At 44.4% G+C, this 26,196-nt stretch overlaps 1 protein-coding gene across 9 annotated transcripts in view; it reads left to right on the top strand.

Moving 5' to 3' along the window:
* PPFIA1 (PTPRF interacting protein alpha 1) overlaps positions 1–26,196 on the top strand; it is a 112,519-nt gene that overhangs the window by 66,410 nt on the left and 19,913 nt on the right. For 4 of the 9 annotated variants that reach the window (XM_037838351.1, XM_037838350.1, XM_037838346.1 and 1 more), the window contains exons 9-21: positions 1,245–1,379; positions 2,303–2,377; positions 2,765–2,848; positions 4,799–4,930; positions 6,216–6,278; positions 7,606–7,685; positions 10,850–10,985; positions 14,114–14,337; positions 16,565–16,796; positions 18,920–18,949; positions 22,438–22,589; positions 23,643–23,815; positions 24,244–24,337. In XM_037838351.1, coding sequence (XP_037694279.1) covers positions 1,245–1,379; positions 2,303–2,377; positions 2,765–2,848; positions 4,799–4,930; positions 6,216–6,278; positions 7,606–7,685; positions 10,850–10,985; positions 14,114–14,337; positions 16,565–16,796; positions 18,920–18,949; positions 22,438–22,589; positions 23,643–23,815; positions 24,244–24,337 — 1,610 coding nt within the window. The remainder of the gene's footprint in view (positions 1–1,244; positions 1,380–2,302; positions 2,378–2,764; positions 2,849–4,798; positions 4,931–6,215; positions 6,279–7,605; positions 7,686–10,849; positions 10,986–14,113; positions 14,338–16,564; positions 16,797–18,919; positions 18,950–22,437; positions 22,590–23,642; positions 23,816–24,243; positions 24,338–26,196) is intronic. The other 5 variants (XM_037838349.1, XM_037838348.1, XM_037838352.1 and 2 more) reach the window with 3 other exon arrangements.

Genomic DNA, 26,196 nt, shown 5'->3' with positions numbered 1-26,196 from the left:
GAAATCAAGTCCAAGTATAAAGTTTTTATATTCTTTGTATATAATGGTCAGCAAGGGTGGGTTGCCTCTAATTCTGAGTTTTTGGTTATTTAGGATCTGATTTTAACTACCATGTGGAACTACAGTCCTTGTTTCTTATTTGTTTTGTTTTGTTTCTTGTTTTATTTGCTTGTTAGCATTTTTACCAAAGGATGGCTAGATGCTGAGTGGCAAAGCATGTCAGGGCACTTAGACTACTTGTTAATAATTGGGGAACAGGGTGACAAATGGCAAATTTGGAAATGAAGTCTATAGTAAGAATTTATATCTCCTGTGGTTTGGGAAGCCATTCTGTTTGTATGTCTATGTAAGGTCAGATAGTCAGATAATCAAGAGCTAACCAGGAAAGCCTATAACAGTCTTCTTGCAAGTGTAGTGAGTTTATCTGGTGTTTTATAAAGTGTATTATTGGACCAAAAATAAAAATAAAGAAAAATAAAGAAAGTAATAAACAGCCTTAAAGTAATATAGTGGAGTGATATTTAATAACATGTAAGATGATTACACTGATGATGATTTTAAAAGGCAGATTACAAAATAGTACCAACAATATGATGTATTTTTTCAGGGATTTAAAGTATAATATATTGTATGTATGCATATGTAGAAATTTATGCACACAGTAAAAAGAGGAAAACTGGATGTAGACAAGTGTTGCTTTCTCAGGATCTTGAACTTAGAGGTGATTTTAAAATTTTTTCCTTTTAAAAAAATCTGTAGTCTAAATTTTCATGGAGATTTTTTTTTTGAGTAGGAAGGTTTTTTAAAAGAGTAATGGTACATTTAAAAAATGTATCTTGACGAGCATTTAATTAGGCATCCTCTTGGAAGATGTATGTTTAAAAGAAGGGGAGAGCAGTATGTTGGCCTAAAAGCACATGCCCTGCTTGTAAGTGCTATTACCCTTAAGAAGTGTTTGGTTATTTTTGAAGAGAGGCTAGTACTGAACCTTTTTACTGTAACTTGTTGATAAGAACAAGCAAGCATCAGTAAAGGGTGGCTTGTGCATTGAAATTCAGCCCAAGGAGGTTGGTGTATACTTCTAACAGAAAGAAAAGCTTTATACTAAAGCAGCTACTGAAACAGTAGTGCTCCCATCATTACTAATTTAGTATAAAGCTGAATTTAAATTTTTTCTCAATTTATCGAAAACATAAATGACTAGAAGATTTGCGACACTTTGGTGCCTGTCTTTCATTTTGTAGACCGAGGATAAAAACCGCCAGTTACAGGAACGCCTGGAATTGGCAGAGCAAAAGCTGCAGCAGACCCTGCGGAAGGCAGAGACCCTCCCGGAGGTGGAGGCGGAGTTGGCCCAGCGGGTGGCCGCCCTGTCGAAGGTGGTACCTGGGGGTTAGCTTGGGTGGGTTGGCTAGAAGGGCTGGGTTCTGAGTGGTTTGTCCCTCCCCTTTGTCTCATGGTTCTTAAGTCAGTGCACATAAATCCATGAAATAGCCCAGATACATTTTTTTGAGATACACAGCTTTTTAAGCATCAGATGTTTTCCTCTTTTTTGTCATTCCTAAATTAACTTCCCCCCAGATTGTCAGATCTGTGCTGTTTGTCCACAGTGCGCTTGACCTAAGAGTTGTCTGAGTCTGCAACTCAAAGCGTAGGATGGAAGCATTGTGTAAGATGAGGATAGAGTTTTTCTTAGAAATTGGAAAATGCTATCCTCTATTAAAGAAAATCAAATTAAATTTGTAATAAACAATTTTAAGTAAATCAATCCATCCATTTGTTCAACAAACATTGACTGGGCATATACAAGAGACAATCCCTGTCCTCAGTCCACTGGGGGAAGCAAGCGAGAAGACAGAAAATTTCCAAATGATGGAATGGGTCCTCACAGCATGCCCCGGAAGCACATACCTGGGCAAACAGCCCTTTCTTCCTTGGCTTGGGAAGGCTTCTGCTAAGACTCTGTGAGCCCTGCAGTGCGGTCAGCAGCAGCCAGGCAGAGGGAACGGCGTGAGCAGAGGCCCCAAGGCAGGATGGCAGGAGGTGTCTGAGCCCCTGAGACAGTTTGTTTTGCCTGGCTAGAGCCCAGTGAGTGCCTGTTGAGGGGTTGGGGCGCGAGGAAAGGGGCTGGAGGGTCAGGGCTGATGTTGGGCCGTTGTCGCCGCTGCCCAGACCCCTTCCTTAGAGTAACTTTATTGTTCACAGGTGTAACAGAACCTTCCTCTCCCTCTGTGATCTGCTTTTAAAGTCTTGGTTTCTTTCCTCCCTGTGTCGTCTTTCCTGTCCCTTGTCGGCTTTGTAGTCTGACCTTTTGTCTTCTGGGAACTCTGCCGCTAAGGAAGCTAAACTGTTCGAACTTACTTCCAAGCTTAGGAAGGTAGAATTTGTACCTTGACCCTTGTTTGTGCTTGCTGCTTTCCTGCTTTTCATGCTTACTAACCACAAGCAATCTAAGGGTGGCGAAAACACTTGAATCCATTGAGATTTGTCATGGAGTGAAGTGAAATGCACATTTTTCTCACAAAGTTAGTCACCAACACCAGCCATGCCTCAGAATCACCATTATGAGAGGACGGATTGCTTCACGGTTAACACATGAAGCCACGTAGGAAATGTAGATAGAAATAAGTAAGTGCTTTCCATTTAGTATGGCTGGAAAGTAGTTCACGCAGAGCATGTGATGCTTGCTCCTGCTGCAGTAGTATACAGCATGTTGTCAGCGAGCGTAATTAGTCGTCTCAACTTACGTGGCTTCTGCCGACAGGCCGAAGAGAGACACGGCAACATTGAAGAAAGGCTACGGCAGATGGAGGCGCAACTGGAGGAAAAGAACCAGGAGCTGCAGCGGGTATGTTTTCAACCAGGGCAGTGCCCAGGGCATAGTGGGGCATCTTTTTGCTTTTCCTCCCATCCCCACTCCATCTCGAGTCCTGTTATGTGCATTTATTTTGTGGCATTATCCGTCAGTCTCTGCTGGTAAGCACATCCCACGCATGGAAGATATAATGTCAGTACTGGTGACAGCAGCAGAAATTGGTGGCCAAAGGGATAACTCCAGTGTACACAGGATCCCCAAGGCCTGGAGGGCTTCTTGCTAATCTGACTGCCTTGTCAGGGGAACTGCTCCAGGCTCAATCTGCCTGGGGGTCCCCCGACACAGAGTCACACGTCATCCTAGACGGCTAGCCCACTTGCTTAGAATATGGCCAGAAGTACCCAGTTCTGGTCACGGCCTGACCTCTATCCTGAAATATCTCATTGTTACCACAAACCCAAAGTTTTACGCAGAGATAGATCTCCCTGAGCAGGAGGAAAAGCGTGACTGAGCTGTGCTAAAGAGCTTTTGGAGAGCATGGCATTGGAGGTGTGCGTCAGCTGAATCCCGAGAACTTCCCCTGAAAGAGTGGGGCACGTGTCAGTAGGGACCGCCCGGGAGATAGCAGGGATGCAGCGGACAGTGGCCCCAGGCCCGGTGTTTTGGGGTGGGGCTCTCTCCAACAGGTGGGCAGGGGGAGGTGGCCTGCAGCACCTTGTCGCAGCCCTTGCAGTGGCACCTTAGGCCTTCTTAGGACATTAATTCAAGAGCAGCAGATTTTGTTTTCAACAGAAGTCTGTGCTTTTAGCCATTAACTGCAGAGAATCCAACAGCTTCTGGGAAAAGAGTGTGACTTCCATAAAGAGCTTACACATTGGGCAGTCACCCCCACCTTCCAGCACACATACACTCACCCTGTAGGCAAAGAACAACGTTTTCACCTATTTTGGGAATGTGCATCATTACTTTCAGAGCCGATTTACGGAGTTGTGAAGGTCTGGTATTACAGGAGGGATAATATTTATAATTAAGACAGTCAGAGGTAAATTTTAAATTGCTTTCTTAAACATAATCAAACACAGTTTTCTAAAGAAGGTGTATGATACACCCCTGTCATGTCTCTTTAGAGGCTAACAGCTGCTAGATGCCAGGCTTTGTTCCAAGTGCTTGACATTTACTCCTCACAGCGACCCCACGGGAGTGGGGTGGGGGGTGGGCGCCGACGAGGACATTGGCACACCAAAGTAGCGCTGGTTGCCCGAGGTCACACAGCCGGGCCACATGGAAGCAGTATGCCTCCTGAGGCAGCCTGACCCCCGTGCGCATCTTAGCTGTGCCCTGCAGGCTGAGGGGATGTGGGGGTGCCGAGCCAGAGGCTGTGCTCCTGGGACCCATCCCCACTCCATTCCAGGAGCCGCTTGAGTCAGCTCAGATACTGGCCCAAAGACGTTTTAAACCATGAAATTGACTGTGGTTCCATCAAACACAGCCTTATCAACTGTTACTATATTTTTAAATTACTTGAGGTAATTATGTGTGATTTTTTAAAAATTTTCATTATAAAAGACATGAAAGTCTCATTACCACTGATTTTTGTAAAACACAACTTTTTTAATCTTCTGTTTGTACAGTAACTTTTCCCCCTGATTCCAGACCTAATATTTTATTTACACAAGGGGAAATTCTACCGGTGTGAAATAAGCTGATCCCCTTGAAAGGGTGCAGCTTTCTGCATGTAAATGCACTTAACAGTTAATGGCTGGTGGCATGCCTCGGGCCCCCGGAGGGTCTTCTAGTAAGGGATCTCTGGAAGACTCATTCCTGCATTTCCCTGCAGATGGGACTCAGTTGTGCTCTTCCTGCTAAAGGCCACAAGACAGCCGTGGGAAAGAAGGACTCAGGGAATGGTGGATGGCATGTTTGCAACTCATAATGATCATACTCTCACCTGAAGCTCATAACTTTTTGATTCTCCTATTTTAGGCAAGGCAGAGAGAAAAAATGAATGAAGAACACAATAAACGTTTATCAGACACTGTGGATAAACTTCTTTCAGAATCTAATGAGAGGCTTCAACTTCATCTTAAAGAGAGAATGGCTGCTCTAGAAGATAAGGTAGGAGAGGGTGAACATCACTGAGGGTTTCCCATCCTTGACAGAAACACATGCGTGTTCTGCTTTTGGGGATAACGCATAATTATGGTGAACAACCATTACAGAAAGCAGGGATTGTTCTTCAAAGTGGAAAAACAAACTTAATCATGGAATTAGCTTATCATTTGCCATGTCTTTGCTCCAGTTGTGTTTAAGGGTAATTGTTTATCATTTCTTGTTCTCTAGAATGGGAATCCACAAACTTTCTGTAAGAGGCCAGAGAGTAAATATTTTAGGCTCTCTTCAGTTATGCCCTTGTAGCATGGAAGCAGCCACAGATAAAACATAAACACATGGGCATGGCTGTTTTCCAGGAAAGCTTTATTTACAGAAACAGGTAGCTGGCCACATTTGCCCAGCAGACCCCATTTTGCCACCCCCTGCATTAGAACCTTAATTTTACCCCTGCTCCCACCCTTCATTGCTCTTACACTGGAAATTAATTTCCACCTCCTTTATAAATAACACTATAGGAGTGTGTTGTAATAGAAAGGATTTAATCAACTAAAAACAGATATTTGCAGATATAACCACTCTACCATCCACTTCTGTTTCTTTCATTTGGTTTGGGATAAGTCTGAGCCTGGATTCTTAGTGCTCTCATCCTAGAAATACTTTAACTGTAACCAGAGTGAAGGACTATTTTAGAATCGTACCCCTAGCAGTGAGACTCAGAAGCTCCTGAGGTTGGCACTTGGGGTTGGGGTCTTGCTCCTTAGAGGGAAGTCAGTAATTACTACTTGTCACATGGTACATTTTATTGAATACGAAACCCATTACTAAATGCCTGAATAAACACCACACAAAATTCTTACTCTTGCTTACCTCCTTGATCAGTGGACCAGCCTTAAAGTTGGAATATTTTTACCTTAGATTTGAATTATACATTTGAAACTTAATTTTAGGTTTCCTGAGTGACCAATGAATTGCAAAACCTAGTTTATACTAGATGCTAGTATAAACCAATTTAGCTGATTATAAAATAATTTATGAACTAGACATACTTATAATAGGAAAATTCAATCAGTGAAGAAGTAAATTTTATATTGGGCAAGAAAAATTATTTAAAAAAATTATTATTGCCTCATCATCATTTCACTCTGTGTGACAGCAGTGCTCGTTAATAAGCTTGTATAGCCATTCCTTTTGGTGGCTCTTTTTGGTTTTGTTTTTTGTTTTTAAAGCAGAAATGCAGCCATACTGTGTTTCAGAATCCACACTAAAGGATTACCTGTGTCTTTTTCAGAATTCTCTATTACGGGAAGTTGAAAATGCAAAGAAGCAGTTAGAAGAAACACAACATGATAAGGTACTTACATCTTCTCTGATTCATTTAGAAATCTGTCATGAGCTAAGTTGAGCTGAGTTTGTTATAATTGTAATTACTGCAGGTGTTTGGAAGAAGTTAAGTTAAACTTGTCTTTATGTCTGTCATAGTCCACTGACATTGTGATACTCATAGATTTGTTCATTGAGTTAATTTGTGTTTTATATGGATTTTGAGTCTGTGGCAATAAGTATGGTTCAGAAAACTCTGAGTCCTTTCTCGGTTAATTCAAAATTAAAGTACTAATATAAGCCTTTCATCTCAAACAGTGCTGTGCAAGGGAAATATGAGCCACATATATAATTTTGAGTTTTCTTGTAGCCATATTTTAAAAAGTAAAACAAGGTGAAATTAAATTTCTTTTTAATCCAGTGTATCCAAAATGTCATCATTTTATCACATAATTAATATCAAAAATTGATGAGGTATTTTACATTCTTTTTTTGTTGTTTAAGTCTTTGAGACCCACTGTCTGCTTTGCAGCTGTGCCCATCTCGGTCTGAGCCAGCCCATTGCAAGTGCTCAGTAGCCACGTGTGGCCAGCATAGTATCAAGGCTATTGGGTGACTTTTTATTTTTTATTTTTTATTTTTTTTCTGTGTTGAGAAATGAGATCAGGCATACAAATGATACATGAATGAATGCTTGTTTGATATAAGACAGTTAAAACCATGCAGAGAAACTCAATGTTGTTCACCTCCCCCACCAAAAGTTTTACCCCTCTACAAAATTTAAAAATTGGTTATTGTTATGTAGATTACAAGGGGTGACAGTGTGATTGTGAAGACCTTGTGGATCACACCCCCTTTATCTAGTGTATGGATGAGTAGAAAAATGGGGATAAAAAAACTAAAGGACAAATGGGGTGGGATGGGGGGATGATTTGGGTGTTCTTTTTTCACTTTTATTTTTTATTCTTGTTCTGGTTCTTTCTGATGTAAGGAAAATGTTCAGAGATAGATTGTGGTGATGAACGCAAAACTATGTTATCATACTGTGGACAGTGGATTGTATACCATGGATGATTGTATGGTGTGTGAATGTATTTCAATAAAACTGAATTTAATTAAAAAAAAATTGGTTATTGTTATCCTCCAAAAATTTTCTAACGTACAGGATTTAAAGGTTAATTTTGTGGTTTGAGCACAATAATGTTATAAGAATGTTGCAAAAATTTTCTCAAAGTTAAATGTTTGGTATTATAGCTAATTGAATTTATGATTATGTTCAACATTTGAGCACTTTTGATGCAGATGATTTTAAAAGCTGAAAGAGGTGGCTGCAGTGTATGTCGTTTGCTGTTTTGTAGGATCAGCTCCTACTAAACATTGAAGGACTGAGGGCTGAACTGGACCAAATGAGGCTGCGAGGTGCTTCACTTCATCATGGGTATGGCACTAACCAATTCCCTTAACAGGTTTTCAGCACCTTTAGCAGGTCTGGTATGTGTTCGAGGCCTGTCCTTGGTCCTGTGGCTGGTGTGCCTGGATATAGCCTGTGGTTATCCACAAAGGGCGTGTAGCTTAATACCAGGCACAAGGGAAAAGGAGCGTGTCATTCCATGGATTAGCCCCTAGTAACATAGGAGAGTGATAGCTATGTCAAAGGCAGAGCTCAAAAACCTAGAAGGAGGAGGTGGAGATTCAGAGGGTGGGGAACGATCCATTAAATATTGAATGTATCAATTGGATGGACTGAAAGAGTATTCACCGATGACGTACAGCTTGGAGGACAGAGCCCAAGACCCTGGCAAGGTGTGGCTGCCGAGGGAGTGACTGCATGGCTGGAGGGGTGGGACACCTGGACATTCATGGTGTAGCACACATTTATAGCTTTTGATATTTGTGAAGAGATTGTGGATTAATGACAGTAGCCTTTTTAAGATCTCTTGAGACACGAGTTTGAATGGGCTGGCATAGGAGTGAATTGGACATGTGGCTTGTGGACGTCTGGCTTGTGGATATGCCTAGCAGATCGCCCAGCAGCTGAACCCCAGCACCCCTCTCATTCCTGCTTGTCATTGTGGAAGAAGCCGTGATTCTCCTTGAGCCGTTTAAACACAGTGGCAACAACAAGAGCAAAAGCACTTTGTTAAATAGCTTTGTAGAAAATGGTCACCACTCGAGAGTTCAACTTGAGCGAGAGTTGTCGAATGGTTAATGAGTGCCACCATGGGAACAGACTTCTGCTTGAAATGTGATGTAGGAGGAAGCACAGGGCCCGAACCAGCACTTCTGCATTTGCAGATTTAGCATGTCCTGAGGACCCTCTGGTCTGTCCCTACTGAACCTACTTCTAAAATACAAGAAGAGAAGAAATCCGTGAAGTTGGAGTTAAAGAGAGGGAGAACCAGGCAGTGTCACTGTCTCTGAAACCACTGGAAGGTAGAATTTCAGTGAGGAGAGGTTATGTGCTTACAGAGAAGGAAGAGTTGAGGAAGATAAGGACAGAAAAATCACTTGATTTGCTGATGAAAATCCTCAGTGGTGAAAGGCTAGTGTCATTGGTATGCTAGAGGCAGGCCCAGTGCTCATGGAATGAGGTTAAGATGTGTGTTTTGACAGTGTTGTGTGAATAAGGAGGTGGAGGTGAAGTGGATGCAGTGCATGTTGCTCTTAGGAGAGTTTTAGTAAATGAAGGAAAAGAGAAATGATGCAGGAACTTGCCAGAGGGGTCAAGCTGAGGGGAACACAGTTTTAAGATGGAGAAGGTTTGCCTGTTTGCCAGGCAGAGGTGTAAGAGTGACAGAAGACATGAGCTAGGGACCGTTGGCTCAAGCAGTGCAGAGGATGCAGGAGGGGATGGCACTCAGGGCATACCTGGCTGTGTCGGCCTGAAGAAGTGTAATATTTTCCTCCCTGAGACAGTGGGCAGGTGAGGCTGGGTCAAGAGGAAAGGGGTTTGTTTCGAGGAAGCAAATCTAGAAATTTCGTGTCAAACAGCATAGGAGAGAGGTTGTTGGTGGGAGAGGGGCTCAGTGGAGGAGCCCACTACGGACGGGGTGGGGAAAGACAAGTTGCAGCAGGGCAGAGTAGGTCTCTATCCAGGAGGCAGGAGAAGATCACTAACAGTCTGGCAAGTTCAGCCTGTTGGTGAGTGAAACCAGACATCTTGGTTTGTGATCTTCTCCAGGAAAAAAAGATAACCCAGATTGAGGAGCAGAAAAGGAGTAAGATGATAGATGGGGCTTTTGCAGATAGATTGGGGAAGACCAAGGGCATGCAAAAAAGAATGTTGTGAAATGGCTGGCTACAGGGTAGCCTCTGGGTGGGTTCAACATTAGGAAGTATTTGTGGACTTCACGATACCCATGCATCATCCAGAATTACCCACCAGCTTTTGTGTTTGTCTAGCTTTCTTCCAATTCTGAAACGTCTCATGACCCCAAATCAGCAAAGCTAAAAATGGTGCTGAGAAAGAATGAACAATATCATTAGTAATGATGGAGTCAGGGATGTAGAAAGAGAGATACGTGTGGTCCAAGAGAAATTCTGAACTTTGATCTCTTACAAACAAGTAATATATCTTACTTAAAACTTCAAGAAGGCATTTCTTTAAAAAATGTTGGGGTATGTGCATCCTAGTTGAACCAGAAGTGGGTGAGTTGGCTTGGTGTGATATACAGATGGTGGAGAGTGGTGAGGGTCCCCATTTAACTTAGTTTAATCACATCAGTGATTTCCATCTTCTTAGATCTTTGCCTTTTGAGGATTTCTGAAATGAAGACAACCACTCTTCTTTCCCAGAGAACAAGGAGTTATTAGATTAAACAAAAATGATACAGAACAGGATTGAAGTGACAAAAGAGTATGCCCATGGCTCAGGCCGGTCAGCTCTCTACTTTGCCGCTGGCTCCTCTCCAGGGCCTCTTCTGGCATGAACAAGCTCATAGCCTACTTGAGCTTCTCTCTCTCAGTTGCTCAGGGCCCAAACCACTGTTTCTCAGGCCTTCTTCAGCCAAGAGCGTTGCCTTCGTGTTCATCTGATTGTACAGAGGTCTGTGCTTTTGATTTAGCAACACCAAACCAGCTGCCAAATCGAGCTCTGGTAAACTCCCAAGCTGTGGTTCTAAAGGCTTCTGCAGCCGGTTCCCCCAGGGTGCCTTAGCGTTACCGAGGGGAGGATTGGGCAGTGGTTGGTCTCACACCATGGATCCTGGCATAAGGTGGGAAAGGAGCAGAACAGTTGAAGGCCAGAAGTGATGTGCAGGTGTTTCCTGGACAGTCCTGGAAAGGTAGGGAGGAAATGCAGGGCCGAGCACCTTGACCCAGAAGGGGATCCTGAGATGGACCGTGGAGTTCTGCACCTTACCTTTAGGCCTGGAGCATTCTGCATTAGTTTTTCTGGAGATCCACGTTTTCACCTGGAGGGCTGGAAGACACGGTGTTGTCAGGGGTAGGCAGTATGTTGGAGTGAGCTGGAGACATGTCCTCCTTGGAGAGCTTTTTCTGTATGAAATGACTCATTTTCTAAGTTGACCAGTTCTGGCTCTACCAGCAAAGTTAGTTTACGTTTCTTCTAATAGTGACTGTTCTTTTGTCTTCCCGTTCCAGCCGGTCCCACTTGGGTAGCGTCCCCGATTTCCGGTTCCCCATGGTGGACAGTCACCCCGATTCCTACAGCACCGGCTCTGTGATGCGGCGCACCCAGAAGGGCCGGTCGGCAGCTCTGCGGGATGAGCCTTCCAAGGCAAGCACCACGCTTCAGCCCTGTGCTCATGTCCAGGTTTCCTGTTTCTGCTCTGGTTGGGAGACTCCCCTGGAATAATTCAGATGTTGATAGGTCCTCTTCCTTTCTTCCCCTCCCCCTGCTTTTCTTTTTCCAGCCAAGAGTTTACTTTTGGGGCATGCTTTTTAAAACAAAAAAATACAACAAACAGAAATTGTGAAAATATAACCTTCTTTTAACCATAGTGCTAATTAGGAAGATTTTGAAGTATAACTAAATATAAATTACACATGCATTCATCATCTTTTAATTCACAGTTGAAAGTTGAAACACCATACTTTCAACTGTTGAACAGCATATATTTTTTATTTACTTTTGAATATTTTGAGCAACCATATTCACTGAAGTAATTTGGGCCAGATGCCAGTCTACACTTAGGGATACAGCAGTGAATAGAACAGACAAAATTCCTGCCCCCACCGTCTCCCGCCGGAGTGCACGTTCTAGTGGAGAGGAAGAAGCAGCAAACAGATCAGGTAGAGTGTAGTGTGTGTGGTATTTCTCTCTTGCCATGTAACAAAGTACTAGAAAGCTTAGTGGCTTTAGGCAACCCAATGTAATCATTGACGGTTCCTCCGAGTTCAGAAGCAGCTTGGCCAGGTGGTTCTGGCGCAGGGTCACGTGAGGCTGCAGTCGTCTGGAGGCTTCTGCCTGATGGAGGGTCTGCTGCTGTATTTACCCCCGTGGCCGTCAGCCCTCGCCGGAGGGCTGCTCAAGGGTCTCCAGTGTGGGCACCAGCTTCCACCAGTGTTCACGTCCTGAGCGAGAGCAAGGGAGTCAGACACCTTCCCTTCCACTTTATTCTGTTCTTTAGAAGTGAGATCCTAAGTCCTGCTGGTGTTCAAGGGGAGAGAGTTACCTCCACCCCTCAAGGGTGGAGTGCTGAAGAACCTGTGCATGAAGTTGCAGACGGGAGTGGGCAGGGAGGGAGCCAGGTGTGCCCTAGTAGTGTTGCGGGGAGAGACAGTAGTATTGGGGAAAGACCAGGACAAAGAAAGAGAAGGAGCCATTTGGGCAGCTGGGGAGAGTGACTGGGCAGCAGGGCCAGCAAGTGGAAAGGCCCAAGGCAGGCACATGCTGGCACGTTTGAGGAAGGGCCAGGGTTTGCGGCGGCCTGGTCGCTGGGCCCAAGAGCAAGGCTGGCAAGGCAGGCAGCGAGGCATTTACACAGGACCAGGCTTTGGCTCTGAGGGATGTTTTACCCAGAGACGTTACATGATCCAGTTTGCATTCTGAAGTCATCATTGCTGTGTTCAGAACAGACCCATGGGGAGGGGAGCTGGGATCCCACTCCAGAGGCCATCGCAGTCATCCAGGCCAGAGATGATGGACTGAGGTGGTGGCCGGCGAGATGGTGCAACGCGAGTGGGCTCCAGCTGCATTGTGAAGTAGAGCCAGCAAGACTTCCTGTTGGGTTGGACAGAGTCTGAAAGGAGGAGTGGAGGAGGAGTCCCAGGTTTAGGCCAGAGAAGCTGAAATGGGGAAGCTGCAGGTTTGGGGGAAGCCTGGGAGTTCACCTTTGGCCATGCTGAAGTTGACATGCCTGTCAGATGTCCGAGTGAGGTGTCAGGTGGACGGCTGCAGGTTATAGTCTGGAACCCAAGAGAAGCCTAGGCTAAAGGTAAAAATTTGGGAGTTGAGAACACACACACAGTACTTGAAAGTCATGAGACCAGAAGCGGTCACCGAGTGGATAGAGGTGAGGCCCTGGGATGGAGGTTGGACCGAGGAGTGAGCAGTAGAGGATGGAGGGAAGCCAGGGGAGGGTGAGGCCTGGCCAAGTGACAGGATGCCTCCCAGGAGAGAGAAGAGCAGCTGTGCCTGGTCCTGCTGTTGGACTTGACAGGAGGAAGGACAGGGAGGGTTAGTGGAGCAGTGACGTGTTCCTCAGAGACATCCACAGGGGATCTGCTGGAGAGGAGGCACAGCCTGCCCACAGTGAGGTCAAGAGAGCAGGAAGAAAGGAGGTGGAGACCAGACACAGGCAGCCGCTGGGGGAGCTTGACTCTGATCGAGGGCAGAAATGGAGTGGTGATGGGAAGGAGATGCAGGGTAAAAGTTTTGTGGCTTCTGTTTTTTTTAAGATGGGAGATGGGAGAAAGTGTCCTTAAGTTGATGGGGATGATCCTTCCAAAGGGGAATATTGGTTATTCTGAAAGAGGGGAAAATTGATGGCAGGGGATCCTTGAGTAAGCCAAAGGAGATGGTGTAGTACCCAGGAGCTGGGCTTGGCCTTAGAAAGGTGCACAGGCCCAGGATGATGGGCAGACACGGTGGGGGCGCCTAGAAATTCTCTTCTGGTTGCTTTGATTTTGGGTCGGTACAGCGGGTAGCACAGTCATCAGAGTGAGGTGGGAGAGCGGTGTCAGGGGTTTGGAGACAGGTGGCGTGAAGTAAGCAGGTAGGAGAGGGTACTAAATAACCCCCAACACACAGTTTTTTAAAATTTGCGTTCTGGTTACAAATATTGCTCTAATTATGCAGAAGAGTTTTTTTGGCAGGGGATCTCAGCAAAGGGGTGCCTTTTCTGCACGAGCTGCATTTCTCTAGAAAACGCAGTCTGCCAACTCATTGTGTGGCACTGAGAAGTAGGTTATTTGAAGGCTTCTTCGTCTCGTTCATTTTGCTCCCGTTTGCCTTTTCAGTGCTTATTAGCACTAGCCCCAGAAGAGAGATTTTGAACTCAGATTAGTTATATGTTACTTGATATCCACTTGTAAAATGTTGTGGCAACTGAGGTGAATGAACCCAATTGATGTTGACTGGCTTAATTTTTTAAAATTGCCTATTAGCACAGCTAATAGGAGAACAGGTGCACTCTGAGGTTTTGTTTCCTACCCAGTCATTTCACTGTTGTCCACATGAAAGCATTACTGTGATGAGGCTAGTGAAGTAACGGATTATCCTCTTCCCCCCATTTCTTAAATATTGTTTGCTTAATAGATGTTAGTGGCTTATAAGCATGCCCCATTTTTCCAGAATCTTGGGTTTTCCTCTAAAATGTTTCAAGTCTCTGGTAGATTTTTTTTTAAGTTCTTGTAACATTGTTATTTCCAGTCTTTGCTAAGATGTGGTTTTTCCATTTTTAGGTACAAACTCTTAATGAGCAGGATTGGGAACGTGCCCAACAAGCTAGTGTCTTGGCAAACGTCGCACAAGCATTTGAGAGTGATATGGATGTATCTGATGGCGAAGATGACAGGGAAACTCTGCTCAGCTCCGTCGACCTGTTGTCACCCAGTGGGCAGGCCGATGCCCAGACATTAGCCATGATGCTTCAGGAACAGCTGGACGCCATCAACAAAGAGATCAGGTGTGTGCAACTGTTTGCAGCCCTTGTGGAAACTGACTAATTTATCTCATCTGAATTTTGTTCCTCTTAGAAAAGCCTGGAACCAAACACTATTAATGTTTTCTAAATGTTCTGTAATAAAAATAAGACATGCTTAAATTCTATTCTAAGAATTTTAAGACCTAACGTTGCCCTTGATTCATAAAATTCAAGTAATCAGGGCATGCTATCCACAGTCCTGGCTCCTCTGTACGGAGGGTATTGTGGAAGTTCTGGTTGTTAAATCCCTTCTCCCAAGAGCTTATGATTCAGCTGGAGAGCTCTGCAGGAGGTATGACACTTGACAGATACCAAACGGAGCTTCCGGAGACAGCTGGGGCTGCTGATTCCCATGGTGGTGTGGAGCGCTGAGCTTGGCGGTACAAATGAGATGAGAGCCCACTGGGGGAATGGCTGATGGGAATCAGCCTCTTGGCTGGAGGACTTCTTGATCCAAAGAACAGAGGGACGACCTGCCGTGGGGCAGGGGGCTGTGGCGTGGAGGAGAGCTGGGAGGAGGGTGACTGACCCGAAGCCTGCTTGTGGTCAAGGAGGAGTGGGTTTCCTTCCATAGGCAGTGCCAATCGGTGGTGTGACTTTTCTAGGGGAAACTTAAAGCTCAGTCCATGGGCAAAACGAAGGCTGGGCCACGGAGTCCGAAGTGAGAGGAGGGAGCCCTTCTAATCACCCCCTGCCATCCTCCTGTATCCTGCGCCCTGAAGGGGGCTGGCTTGTCCCCATCCTTAGGAGAGCCACACTTCCAGGTGCTGGGCATGTGGTGACCTAAGCATGCAGGCCCAGCTTGTCAGATTTGCATCTTCTGCTCATCCTTGCATTTCACTGGGTTAAATTAATAACCCATGGGAAAACTTGGTGTGGTCCATTTTAGGACAGTGACTAGTCATAGGATGTGTGCTTGAATCTTCTTAGACTCCTGAGGACTTTCAAGTTCTTTCTGTACAAACTGTTAGCAGGAATAATGAGAGCTTTATAGAACAGTGGGCCAGCTGGGGAATCGGAATCCAAAGAATCCCCCTATAATGCAAGAGGCTTTAGCTAACCGTTACCCACATGCAAGGTTTGGGGGTGCAGCAGCACCGCCGGGGAGTGCACCGAGATCTGCTCTGTTTGCATGGATGGGAGGCGGCCTCCTGAATCTGGAGCTGGAGAGCTGCTGCCCAGTTTTGTTCTTGTAAGTTAACACAGGCAAAAATGCCCATTCCTGCCTGGAGAGAGCATGAGGTAGAGAAGAAAAGCTGCAGAATAAGCATCAAAAAGAGCTATGGCTCTGAAAAAAGTAGGTTCTGCTGCCTTATTTTTAACTTCATAGGTTGACTTGTCATATGCCATTTTATGCACGGCAAAGACCTTTGAGGGATGGTCTCCTCCCATTGTGGGGAAAAAAATGAAAGCATTATATAACTTTAATTTTTATTTTTTGCAGTATTGCTGGTTAAAAGTGATTTTTTCTTTTTGCAATGAGTTGAATTAGTGTGATAAATTCTTACCACTGGCTTTTAGAATTTTTTTGTGTTCACAACAAAAGAACACTTAGAATATGTAAGTAGAACTTGTATTGGAAAGGCTACTGCAGCGACCTTATGTTTTAATATTAGAATAGTTACCTTTAGCTTAGTCGAATGTTAAAACTGCTGTTTAATTGTTTACTACATTCTAGGAGGAAAGAGCGTTAATCTTGAATTTTCAAATTAATGCAGCATGGTTTACACAAATCAGGAAGTTCAGATGAGGCTAGTAGAGAATTCTATCAGTTAATACTTTTGTTTGACTTTAAACTTAAAAAAAAATCAATGTTTCATCTAGTCTAGAGACTTAAGTGTTTGGAAATTCCTAATTGCTTTGTGGGCTGGTTCTTTGTGTCAGAGTTCCTGGCTGCCAGTCGAAGAAATTGTTAGATGAGTGTCCAGCTTTGCCATAAGCACAGGGGAGATAAGGATTGTAAATTTTAAATATCTCATCATTTGGTAAGGCGTTTATCAGTTGTAGCCTTGGAAAGCGTTGCCACCTAGTGTAAATAAGTAAAATCATCCGTGAATTATATGAGAACCAACTTGACAAGACTCAGTAGAAGATTTACTTTTTGTGATTCTAAAATTCAGAATACTAAAAAGGTTTAAAGTAGCACATTTTTGCTAAACACCAATCTGTTTGCTAGTAAAGGAAGGCTGATCCGTCTGTTTCATTTTAGGTTGATACAAGAAGAAAAGGAAAACACAGAGCAGCGGGCAGAGGAGATCGAAAGTAGGGTTGGCAGCGGGAGTTTGGACAACCTTGGTCGTTTTAGATCACTGAGCACCATCCCCCCTTACCCTGCTTCGTCGCTTGCCAGCTCCTCCCCGCCGGGCAGCGGCCGCTCCACGCCCAGGAGGATGCCCCACAGCCCAGCCAGGGAGGTGGACAGGCTGGGTGTCATGACCTTGGTAAGCATGTGCCTTCTCTTCCCCTGCCACCCTCTGCCCCACCCCCATTTCAACTCTTGGGCACTATGAATTTGCTCTTTTTATCCTGAAGAAAAGTACATGCATTGCTCTGAAAGGTTCAAGATTTTGAAAACTAGCTGGTATTTAATCATCCAGCAAACAGCATGTGCCAATTAATTTTACTGTTGGGGTGACCAGTTTAGTATGTCATCACAGACCGATCAGAAACTTTTATTTGTGTAACTTTGTGCAAGGAACAGCAGCCAGAAGGGGAAATATTTTTGTTGTTTTAGGAATAGATAGTTTAACGAAAGTACAACTAATGCAGGCAGACATCATAGCGTACAGTTTAGTTTGCATTAGGGTAAGCCCTACTGAAGGTGTTGGATGTGCAGTCCAAAAAAAAAAAACTAAATAGGTCCTCCAGGACCGTATCAATTAAAAGCAAGTGGTCTTATGGCTTCCTATGAGAGCAGATGGGCTTTTTCATTGTCATGTGTCTGCTTGGAGTCATTTCTAGGATCTGGAAATGTGATGATCTTATGATATTCAGTAAACAGGCTGAGACTCCAAAGAATGTTTTGTAACTTTGTGGTGTTTTAGTTTAGGTTTTGTGATCACATCACCTACTTACTATGTGAAGTCATGTTTGTAACATTGTGCCTCTTAACTGCACTTCTACCCGTTACAATTTTTTCCGTTACCATCCATTTTCATTTGTAGCGGCATTGTTAGCCAGCATGTAATTAAATCAACAGTGGATCATTTTAGCGGCATATAGAGACCAGTCTACTTGGTAGTATTTTGACTTCCTTTTTTTAACTCACATCGGTAGCTGGTATTTTAAACTCTTTGACAGTTTCATTTGTGATTTCATGTTTATGCTCGTCAAGAGAATTTGTAAACAAAAAAGTTGCATGTATTTTTTTCCCTGTTTCTGTGATTCCATATGTTGGCTAGCAGTCTCTGTGCTTCCGTTGTTGGTTTTAATTTCCTGTATCATCCTTTTGTTTGTCTGATTGTTTTAGCCACCCACAGATTCACTTTTAACCCAGACCTCAGGTCCCCATTAGTCTGTGTTGTCATCCAGCTCCCGTCCCAGTGCTACTCCGTGCCCCAGCACTTCCTCACAGCTCAGGAAACAGCGAGCTATGTGTGGGTTGGGAAAGCTTGAGTCTGTGATAGATCATGACTTTATGAGTGGGTTTAACTTCATTTCTCATTAAAAAGGTTTTTTCCCCCAATAGTGATGAATTTTAATAGTGCATAACAGATAGGCATATCAGCATGATATAGGCAGTTTTCAGAGTGTTTTTCTCAAATCATGTAGGATCTATGTAGTTCATAGATGAAATAGTTCTTTTATAAAGATGTAATCCACCTAAGAGTAGAATTAAAGGAAGCTTTACACAAACAATATACTTTTTGGTTTTGTTACTTGTGTTCAAGACCTTAAATCTAGTCAGCTTGTTGGAAATGCACTGCTAATAATGTCTTAAATAGATGAAGTATTTGTTTTATTAAAATATCTTATATGAACTGTAAAGATTGGTCCACCTGCTATTATGCTAGCTTCTGTTCTTAGATATTGGCACAGGGTACCTTGCTTTAAGCATTAAATTTGTCTTTGAGAAGTTGTAAATCAAATTCTAGATAAGGATTTTAAGCATTATAGCACATTACTGTCCCAAGGGTGATTAAAAGTAGCCTTGTTCCATTTTACAGTAGGTATTGCCACAACGTTTTCATCAATAAGAATATTGTAACATATAGTTTATGTTTTTCATTAATGAAAAGGAAGCTGTAGACAGGTTTGGCTTAGCATAGACAATTATTAGGGTCCTTTGTTATATAGCGTGCCATATTTTAATAAATGGTATATGTTGTAATAGCATTTTATTGCTGAGTAGTAATTTATAGTGTTTCTGTAATAAATCTCAATAACTTAAATTTTGTGGTGGACAAATGTTTTATTTCCAGTTACATTTTCTTGAAATCTTATCTCATTTATATCTGTCCTGTCATTTTTATTTTAATATACTTGACTTACTGCTCCCTGAATGTTTAACTTCAAAGTGTACAGTAAATCTGGTTTCTCTTCATTTCTTTCATGCATCTTTCAGCCTAGTGATTTAAGGAAACATCGTAGAAAGGTAAAATATTTAGTAATTTGACATACCTTTGTTTCTTCATAATGTATTGAAGAGTACGTGTCACGTTTTACATAAATGCAGCACTTCACGTATGGTGGTTTGTTCTTTTGAAAGTAGATTGTGAATGGTTTTTAGGAAATATTCGGACAAACTGGTTTTTCTCCCATTTTTTTGCCTTCTAATCACTGCATGTTTGTTCATAATAATAGAAGATGCGGTTTTGTTTTTTTTTTGAATGAGAAAGTTTTGAAGCAGAGCCAAAGATTTTAGATTTGGGGAAAAACAACTTTGGCAATAATATTAGCTGACACTTATTAAGCTCTTACTGAATGTCAGGCTCTGTGCTGAGTACTTTGCAAATCTGTGGTCGCATTTAATCCTCTCAAACTTCCCTGTGAGATACAGGCATGAAGGTTGTCCTCCTTTTACAGATGTGGAGGCTGAAACCTAGACAGGTTATGCAGTGCATCCAACTCCACACAGTCAGTAAGTTGAGCAGTGTGGATTTGTGCTCAGATTTGCCTGATTTCAAAACCTGGATGCCCAGCCACTTTCCACCTGGCCTTGCTTTCCTGGAGCTGCTCCAGTCTCCCTTCAGCATCCCTGACAGAGGAGGGTGAGGCCAGAGCCTCTTCTGCTTATAGACAACCGGCACTGGGCCGCCTGTTCTCAGAGGAAGTGCAGTACGTTAAGGAATGGGTCTGCTTAGTGGCTGTTCTTTACACGGACCCCGCATCTCTCCCTCCCGACGTTCGTGCCCTGGTCTGTATTCTGTCCCCGTGTCTAAGGCCTGCCCCAGGCGCCTCGCAGGTCAGCCCTGCAGGCACCTGGAGTCGGGCTCGGCAGCAGCAGTTCAGAGTCTGTGGGTGGGCAGCACGCCTCGAGGTGGCCACGGACCTGGGCTGCGGTGGGATGAGCTGGCTCCAGCAGTGTTCGCAGGCACCCTGCCCAGCCCAGCTGGCAGGTCTGAGTGTTTCTTGTTTTTTGGTAACCAGATGATCTAGTGAAGGAAATGTAGCGCATTGACTTACATTAGGCACAGTGTCCAGTCTTGTTCACTGGTGGCTTCAGCTGGCTGACTGGCTCCTCTGCACAGCCTTGTCCTGAGGAGGTTGTGAGGATTAAAGCAGAGGTGTGTGCATGACTTCTGTGCTTTCATGGCCTCACGATTCTAGTAGGTCTGAAAAAGGTTGGAGGCAAGGGTCTCGTGGGGTGCTGGTGCTGGGTGCTCGCCGGCCAGCAGGGCTTGGTCATGTCACTGTCACGTTATATTGAGTCATGTGTTTGCTCCTCTAGCCTGATCTTTTACAAGTGATTTCTTTAAACTTGAATTTAAAATACATCCCTGTTAAGTTTGATGTTGATAATTTCTGGCCCCTGTATAGCCTTTTGCTCTGTTATGATTGCAATTAGAATGTGGGACAGGATGCAGAATTTATCCAGTGGCTGGTTAAGATTATGTCTAGATGAGCTCAGCCCCATGGTGTGCTCATCTGCTGGGTTCTCCCTGGGCCACTGTGTGGCTGCGGTAGGAGTGGAACACTTCACACGACCCCATGGAAACACCGGAGCTGACCCTGCGGGTCTTACTGTTCACAGGGCTGTTCACCATGTGTACGGCTCCATGTAATCCCGCTCTGCCGGAAGAGCAAACACAGAGCCCAAGTTTATAAACAAGACCAGCCGGGACCCTGAAGGAGTTAATCTGTCGCCTCCACCCCTCTTCCCCAGCACTCAGGCAGACTCACATTCCTCTACAAAAGGAAAACATTCGAGTCTGAAAGGGATTTGTTTTTGATGATAAAGCTAGGATTATTTTATCTAAGCCATGTTGAGCAAAATGTTTTTTTAAACTGCATGAAAGCACTTTAGCTTGAGCATCCTGTCCAAACAGTACTGAGAAACACAAGCCAGAGGGAAGAGGGGTTAGGTACATTTTCTTGTTCTTTTTTTCTTTTTGGTTTTCACTTTTTAGCTCTATAGATTCCAATAGTTACATCATTCTTTAAAATGAGGTTGCTCTACACAAGTACTGTACTTTCCCATATGGAATAAAGACTATTCATAGTCAAAAATGATAATGGGTCATGATACAAGCCATGCATTGTTTTTGTTTTTGCTTTATTTTTACCCACACACACAGAAGTATTGACAGTTTTGCCCAAGAGGTTTTCAGGCTTTCTGTGTTCCTTTTTTTTTTTTTTTTTTTTTTTTTTTTTTTTTTTTTTTTAATCATCATTTTATTGAGATATATTCACATACCACGCAGTCATACAAAACAAATTGTACTTTCGATTGTTTACAGTACCATTACATAGTTGTACATTCATCACCTAAATCAATCCCTGACACCTTCATTAGCACAAACACAAAAATAACAAGAATAATAATTAGAGTGAAAAAGAGCAATTGAAGTAAAAAAGAACACTAGGTACCTTTGTCTGTTTGTTTGCTTCCCCTACTTTTCTACACATCGATCCATAAACTAGACAAAGTGGAGTTTGGTCCTTATGGCATTCCCAATCCCACTGTCACCCCTCATAAGCTACATTTTTATACAACTGTCTTCGAGATTCATGGGTTCTGGGTTGTAGTTTAATAGTTTCAGGTATCCACCACCAGCTACCCCAATTCTTTAGAACCTAAAAAAGGTTGTCTAAAGTGTGCGTAAGAGTGCCCACCAGAGTGATCTCTCGGCTCGTTTTGGAATCTCTCTGCCACTGAAGCTTATTTCATTTCCTTTCACATCCCCCTTTTGGTCAAGAAGATGTTCTCCATCCCACGATGCCGGGTCTACATTCCTCCCCGGGAGTCATATTCCACGTTGCCAGGGAGATTCACTTCCCTGGGTGTCTGATCCCACGTAGGGGGGAGGGCAGTGATTTCACCTTTCAAGTTGGCTTAGCCAGAGAGAGAGGGCCACATCTGAGCAACAAAGAGGCATTCAGGAGGAGACTCTTAGGCACAAATACAGGGAGGCCTAGCCTCTCCTTTGCAGCAACCGTCTTCCCAAGGGTAAAACTTATGGTAGAGGGCTCAACCTCTGTGTTCCTTTTGAATGACATCTGGAGAGAAGCAAAGACACTGTCCTTGGTTCTTTATCCTTGGGGTTTAATGCTGTCTGAACTCAGTGATGACGCATTTTTCAGGCGCAGTTCACATCCTTGCCAACCCCTCTGTGATTGTCATCCTGCTCTGCAGACTGCTAGAGAGGGCAGTGCTTGCTCTGCGTGGGTGGGACTGGGGGTGAGGAGAGCACCCACTGCCTGCTCGGGCCCAGCAGCCCTTCATGCAGAGGTGGGTTAGGGTCCCACTCTGCTCTGCTCTCTCTGCTACCTGGTCCTGCTTCTCATGACTAAGAGCATCCTTTAAAGTGGTGTTAGACTAAAGGCAGGCTTTAGGTACCAGGCAGAGAGCATAGCTAAGAGATTTTCAGATAAGGGTATGGCCATGCATTAACTGATTTTCTGCTTATCTCTTTCCCTCAGTTGCCAGCTTCCAGAGAAGAGGTACGAGATGACAAGACAACAATAAAATGTGAAACATCCCCACCTGCCTCCCCGAGGTCCCTCTGCTTGGACAGGCTTCATAAAGGCGCTTTGCACACTGTCAGCCACGAGGACATCAGGGACTTAAGAAAGTAAGGGGCGCACTGTCTGTGGGCCTACAGTCCCATTTGGAAACCGCCTTGGTTTCTAATTTTCAGACTTAAGAGATCTATGCATCTTTTTTCTTGAAAATAAAAAACTTTGGTTTAAAAAGGTACCAGTTAATTTGGTCAAGTTTGCTTAAAGGATGGACCCAGGATGCCTGGGATGGTGAGAGTCAGCAGAATGTGCCTTGCTGTTTGGGGTGAAGTTCATGTGGAGCTAAATTGTGTCAGTAATTTTAGAAAAACTTCATTTCTTCAGAGTCTGCACATTGCCTAGCTTGAGAAATGTCTTTCCGTCCCAAGCATGTCTCTGGCTTGGGTCTGCGCTGTGGTCCGCACCTCTCTGCAGGGCCCTGGGGGAGAGTCCCACATCTTCTCACCCTGTGCTGAAGCGCCTCCTCAACAGAGACCAGTGACCTGTTTCACTAATGCCCTCCTCTTCCAAATGGCTGGTTATCGCGCTTCTGCTCCTCACTAGGCAGCACGTGCTGGAGCGCCCATGGATTAATCTCTGCGACAACCTTGCGAGTAGTTAACAATGTACTTATTTCTCAGATGAGGAAAGGGGTGCTTGGGAGGAGATCACATTTCCCAAGGTTCTAGAGCTGCCCTGGGGGCCTGGGAACTTGGGTGTCTCTGATGCCCAAGACTCTGCTCTTCCCTGCTGCCGCTTGGCTGCCTGCTGCTTCTCTTGCTGGCTTAGGTGCATCTGCCCTGGCAGAGGTGAGCCCGAGGTGGGCGCATCAGTAGTGCTTATGCATGAGATGGTTTGGCGTCAGGCTGTCCTCTCAAGTAGAGCTCCAAATCAGAGAAGAATCTCAGCTTTCCAGAAATGAGTCTCCAGGTTGATATCACTGGGAGCTGACATTTAGGCCGCCTAGTGCATTTTATGAAAGGACCCTTGGAAAGGAGACCTGAAATGTTTATTAGGTGGTTTGAAGTACAAGATTAAAAGTGTGAAGTGTTGTAAGTTAATGTGGATGACATGTTTAGTTGTGGTAAGGCCTGTGTTAGAGACAAAACCGTCTTCTTTCCTCGCAGCTCAGCGGGCTCCCAGGACGGCCATGGGAGCAACCCCAGCAGTAGTAACAGCAGCCAGGACTCGCTGCACAAAGCTCCGAAGAAGAAGGGCATCAAGTCTTCTATCGGCCGCTTGTTCGGCAAGAAAGAAAAGGGTCGACCCGGACAAGCTGGCAAAGAATCGTTAGGACAAGGTTGGTTGATTCTCGGCACACTGTTGAACAGTCTGCAGCAGGAAAGGGGGGCTGTTGGTGCGCCTGCTGCGTGCCTGGCCAGGAGCCCCCTCCGTGAGGTCAGACCCCACACCCCACTCCCCCCTCCCGGCTCTGCATTTTCTGGGCAGCACTGGCCGAGAAGGCGTTCATTTTCTCAGTTGAGACATTGTGAATCAAACATCAGCAGTTAATGTTTATTTTTCCTGAATAATTTAGCTTCTCGTAGATTCAGAAAGTCTATTGTCTCTTGAACGTTTTTGTGTGTTGGTTGTCTAGGCAGAAACTTAGCCTTAGAGGTTATTTCACTCTGTCCATCACAAATACTCTTTTACCTATTTTCTGCTTAAACACACACCTTTGCTGTGCTGACTTGCTTTCAATTTTTGGACTGCTCTTCTTCCTCATAGCTGGTGTTTCCGAGGCAGACAGCACATCTCAAGATGCCTTGGGACTTAGCAAACTGGGAGGACAGGCTGAGAAACACCGCAAACTTCAAAAAAAGTAAGCTGCTTTTAATGCTTGTCATGATTTCTCCACCTCACTGAACAGTTTTGCAATCATGTCTTATTTCTAACAAATGTGTATTTATGAACTACCACATCTAGCTAGGTATATTCTTACCTTCTGAAAGAGTAGCCTAAAGCCCTTTAAATCTGTACCTTCTGGAGTGCTTGGAGCATTTCTGAAATGCACTGTCTGCCTGGGAGATGTGGTGGTTAATTAAGAGGTGGGCGCAGCCCTCAGAGTGTTTGAGTCTGAGTCCTGGCCACACGGGATAGCTTCGTGACTCTGGATAAGTTACATCGCATCCTTGTGCCTCGGTTTTTGCATCTGTAAAACAATTACTAGTAGCCCAGGCCTCCGAGGGCCTTTTGCGGATCACTGGGATAATGCAGGGGGAGTGCCTAAAACCGTGCGGGCCGGTCTCCCCCAGCTGTGGCTGCTGCACCCCAGTTCCCAGGACTTGTCCGTCCCAGGGATCAGTCAGGAAACAGTCACTGATCAGATTGCAGTTTTTCTTGTGGAGATTTTGTCCTTTTGTTTTAGACTCTAGACTTTGTAGTCTATTTAATTTTAATTTTAAACCAAGTCCTTATTTTGAAAGTAAGCAATAACTGATGGGATAGTTTTCAACAAAGGAGCACAGGCGTGGTGATGGCCCAGGATACAGGCAACAAGGAGAGGTCTGTGCACACATGTCTGGGTCTTCTCTGATGCAGAACAGGGCTGTGCTGGTGGCCTGGATTCAAAACCTTAATTAAGTAGATGAGCCGGATAGGTTGAGACAATCGCCCAGTGAACTGACAACTAAAACAGGCAGTTTGTAGAGGTAACAGCTGAACCTGAGACTGGCAAAGAAGAGTGAAAGCACATGAAAGGATGATGACACGTAGCCTTGAGAGCAGAGGGTAACACTTGAAGGATTCTCCGATTAATCCGACTGCGGGAAACTTGTGGCTCCTCCTGGTGCCCAGAGGAACCTCAAGCTGGTCTGGAATGTGGGGCCGGATGGCGCCGGCTCCGGAACTGCTCGGGATCCACCAGGCCTCTGCAGAGCTTTGTTGGCCTCTGGCAGCTCAAGTTGCCAGTTGGTTTTTCTGCTTCATGAGATTGGTTGTGAAAATCTTCCTCGGTTTAGTTTTCTTCTCCGAAATCATAGTAAGTGTCTTGAAGCTGTGCACGATTGTATCCCAGTGAAGTGCTGCTCCCCTGACAGTACCACAGGACTAGTCAGCCTCCTGGTTCCCTGCGAATGGAAACTTGTAAACTGACTTAATGGCAAAATCTGATTTGCAAGTTGCTGTCTTTGAGCTGTATGAAAATGTTTTAAATAACCTGGGTAACTGCCATTTGGCTATATGAAACTTCATACTAGAGCCAGGCCTTTTGCCTCCTGGAACCAGACTAGGAAAATTTTCTGCTTAGATTTTGCTGATGTGTTTTATTTCACATCCTCATACTTCTTATAATAGAAACAGTAAGTTCTGTGGTAGTGCACTCGGTCCCCTCCGAGTTTGTATTTCATGTAGGATTAAAAACAGTGTAAGTTGGCAAAAATAGGCCACCCTGTTTTTTAAAATTTACTTTGTAATTCCGAGGAGGTATGGTTGAGTACTCGGATGACTGGGGACAGCTTTTATTTGGGTTTTGCCCGAGCCTGGGATTAAATGCCAGGCTAGCTTTGTGTGTGTTGGTGGTAGGTGGGTTTCTTTGGAGAAGTGATGTCCAAATTGATGCTGCCAGCTCTGCCTTCTAATTCTGTGATGTCAGACAAGCTACAGCTCATTCTCGGTCCTTCGTAGTTATGGATAGGATGCAAGTGCAGGTTCTGGAAGGTAGTAGTCAGCTAACAGGGAACA

The sequence above is a fragment of the Choloepus didactylus genome, chromosome 6, assembly GCF_015220235.1.
Source record: "Choloepus didactylus isolate mChoDid1 chromosome 6, mChoDid1.pri, whole genome shotgun sequence".
Taxonomy (NCBI): Eukaryota; Metazoa; Chordata; class Mammalia; order Pilosa; family Megalonychidae; genus Choloepus; species Choloepus didactylus.
The sequence above is the reverse complement of the archived record's forward strand: the minus strand, read 5'-3'. Positions and strand labels throughout refer to the sequence as shown.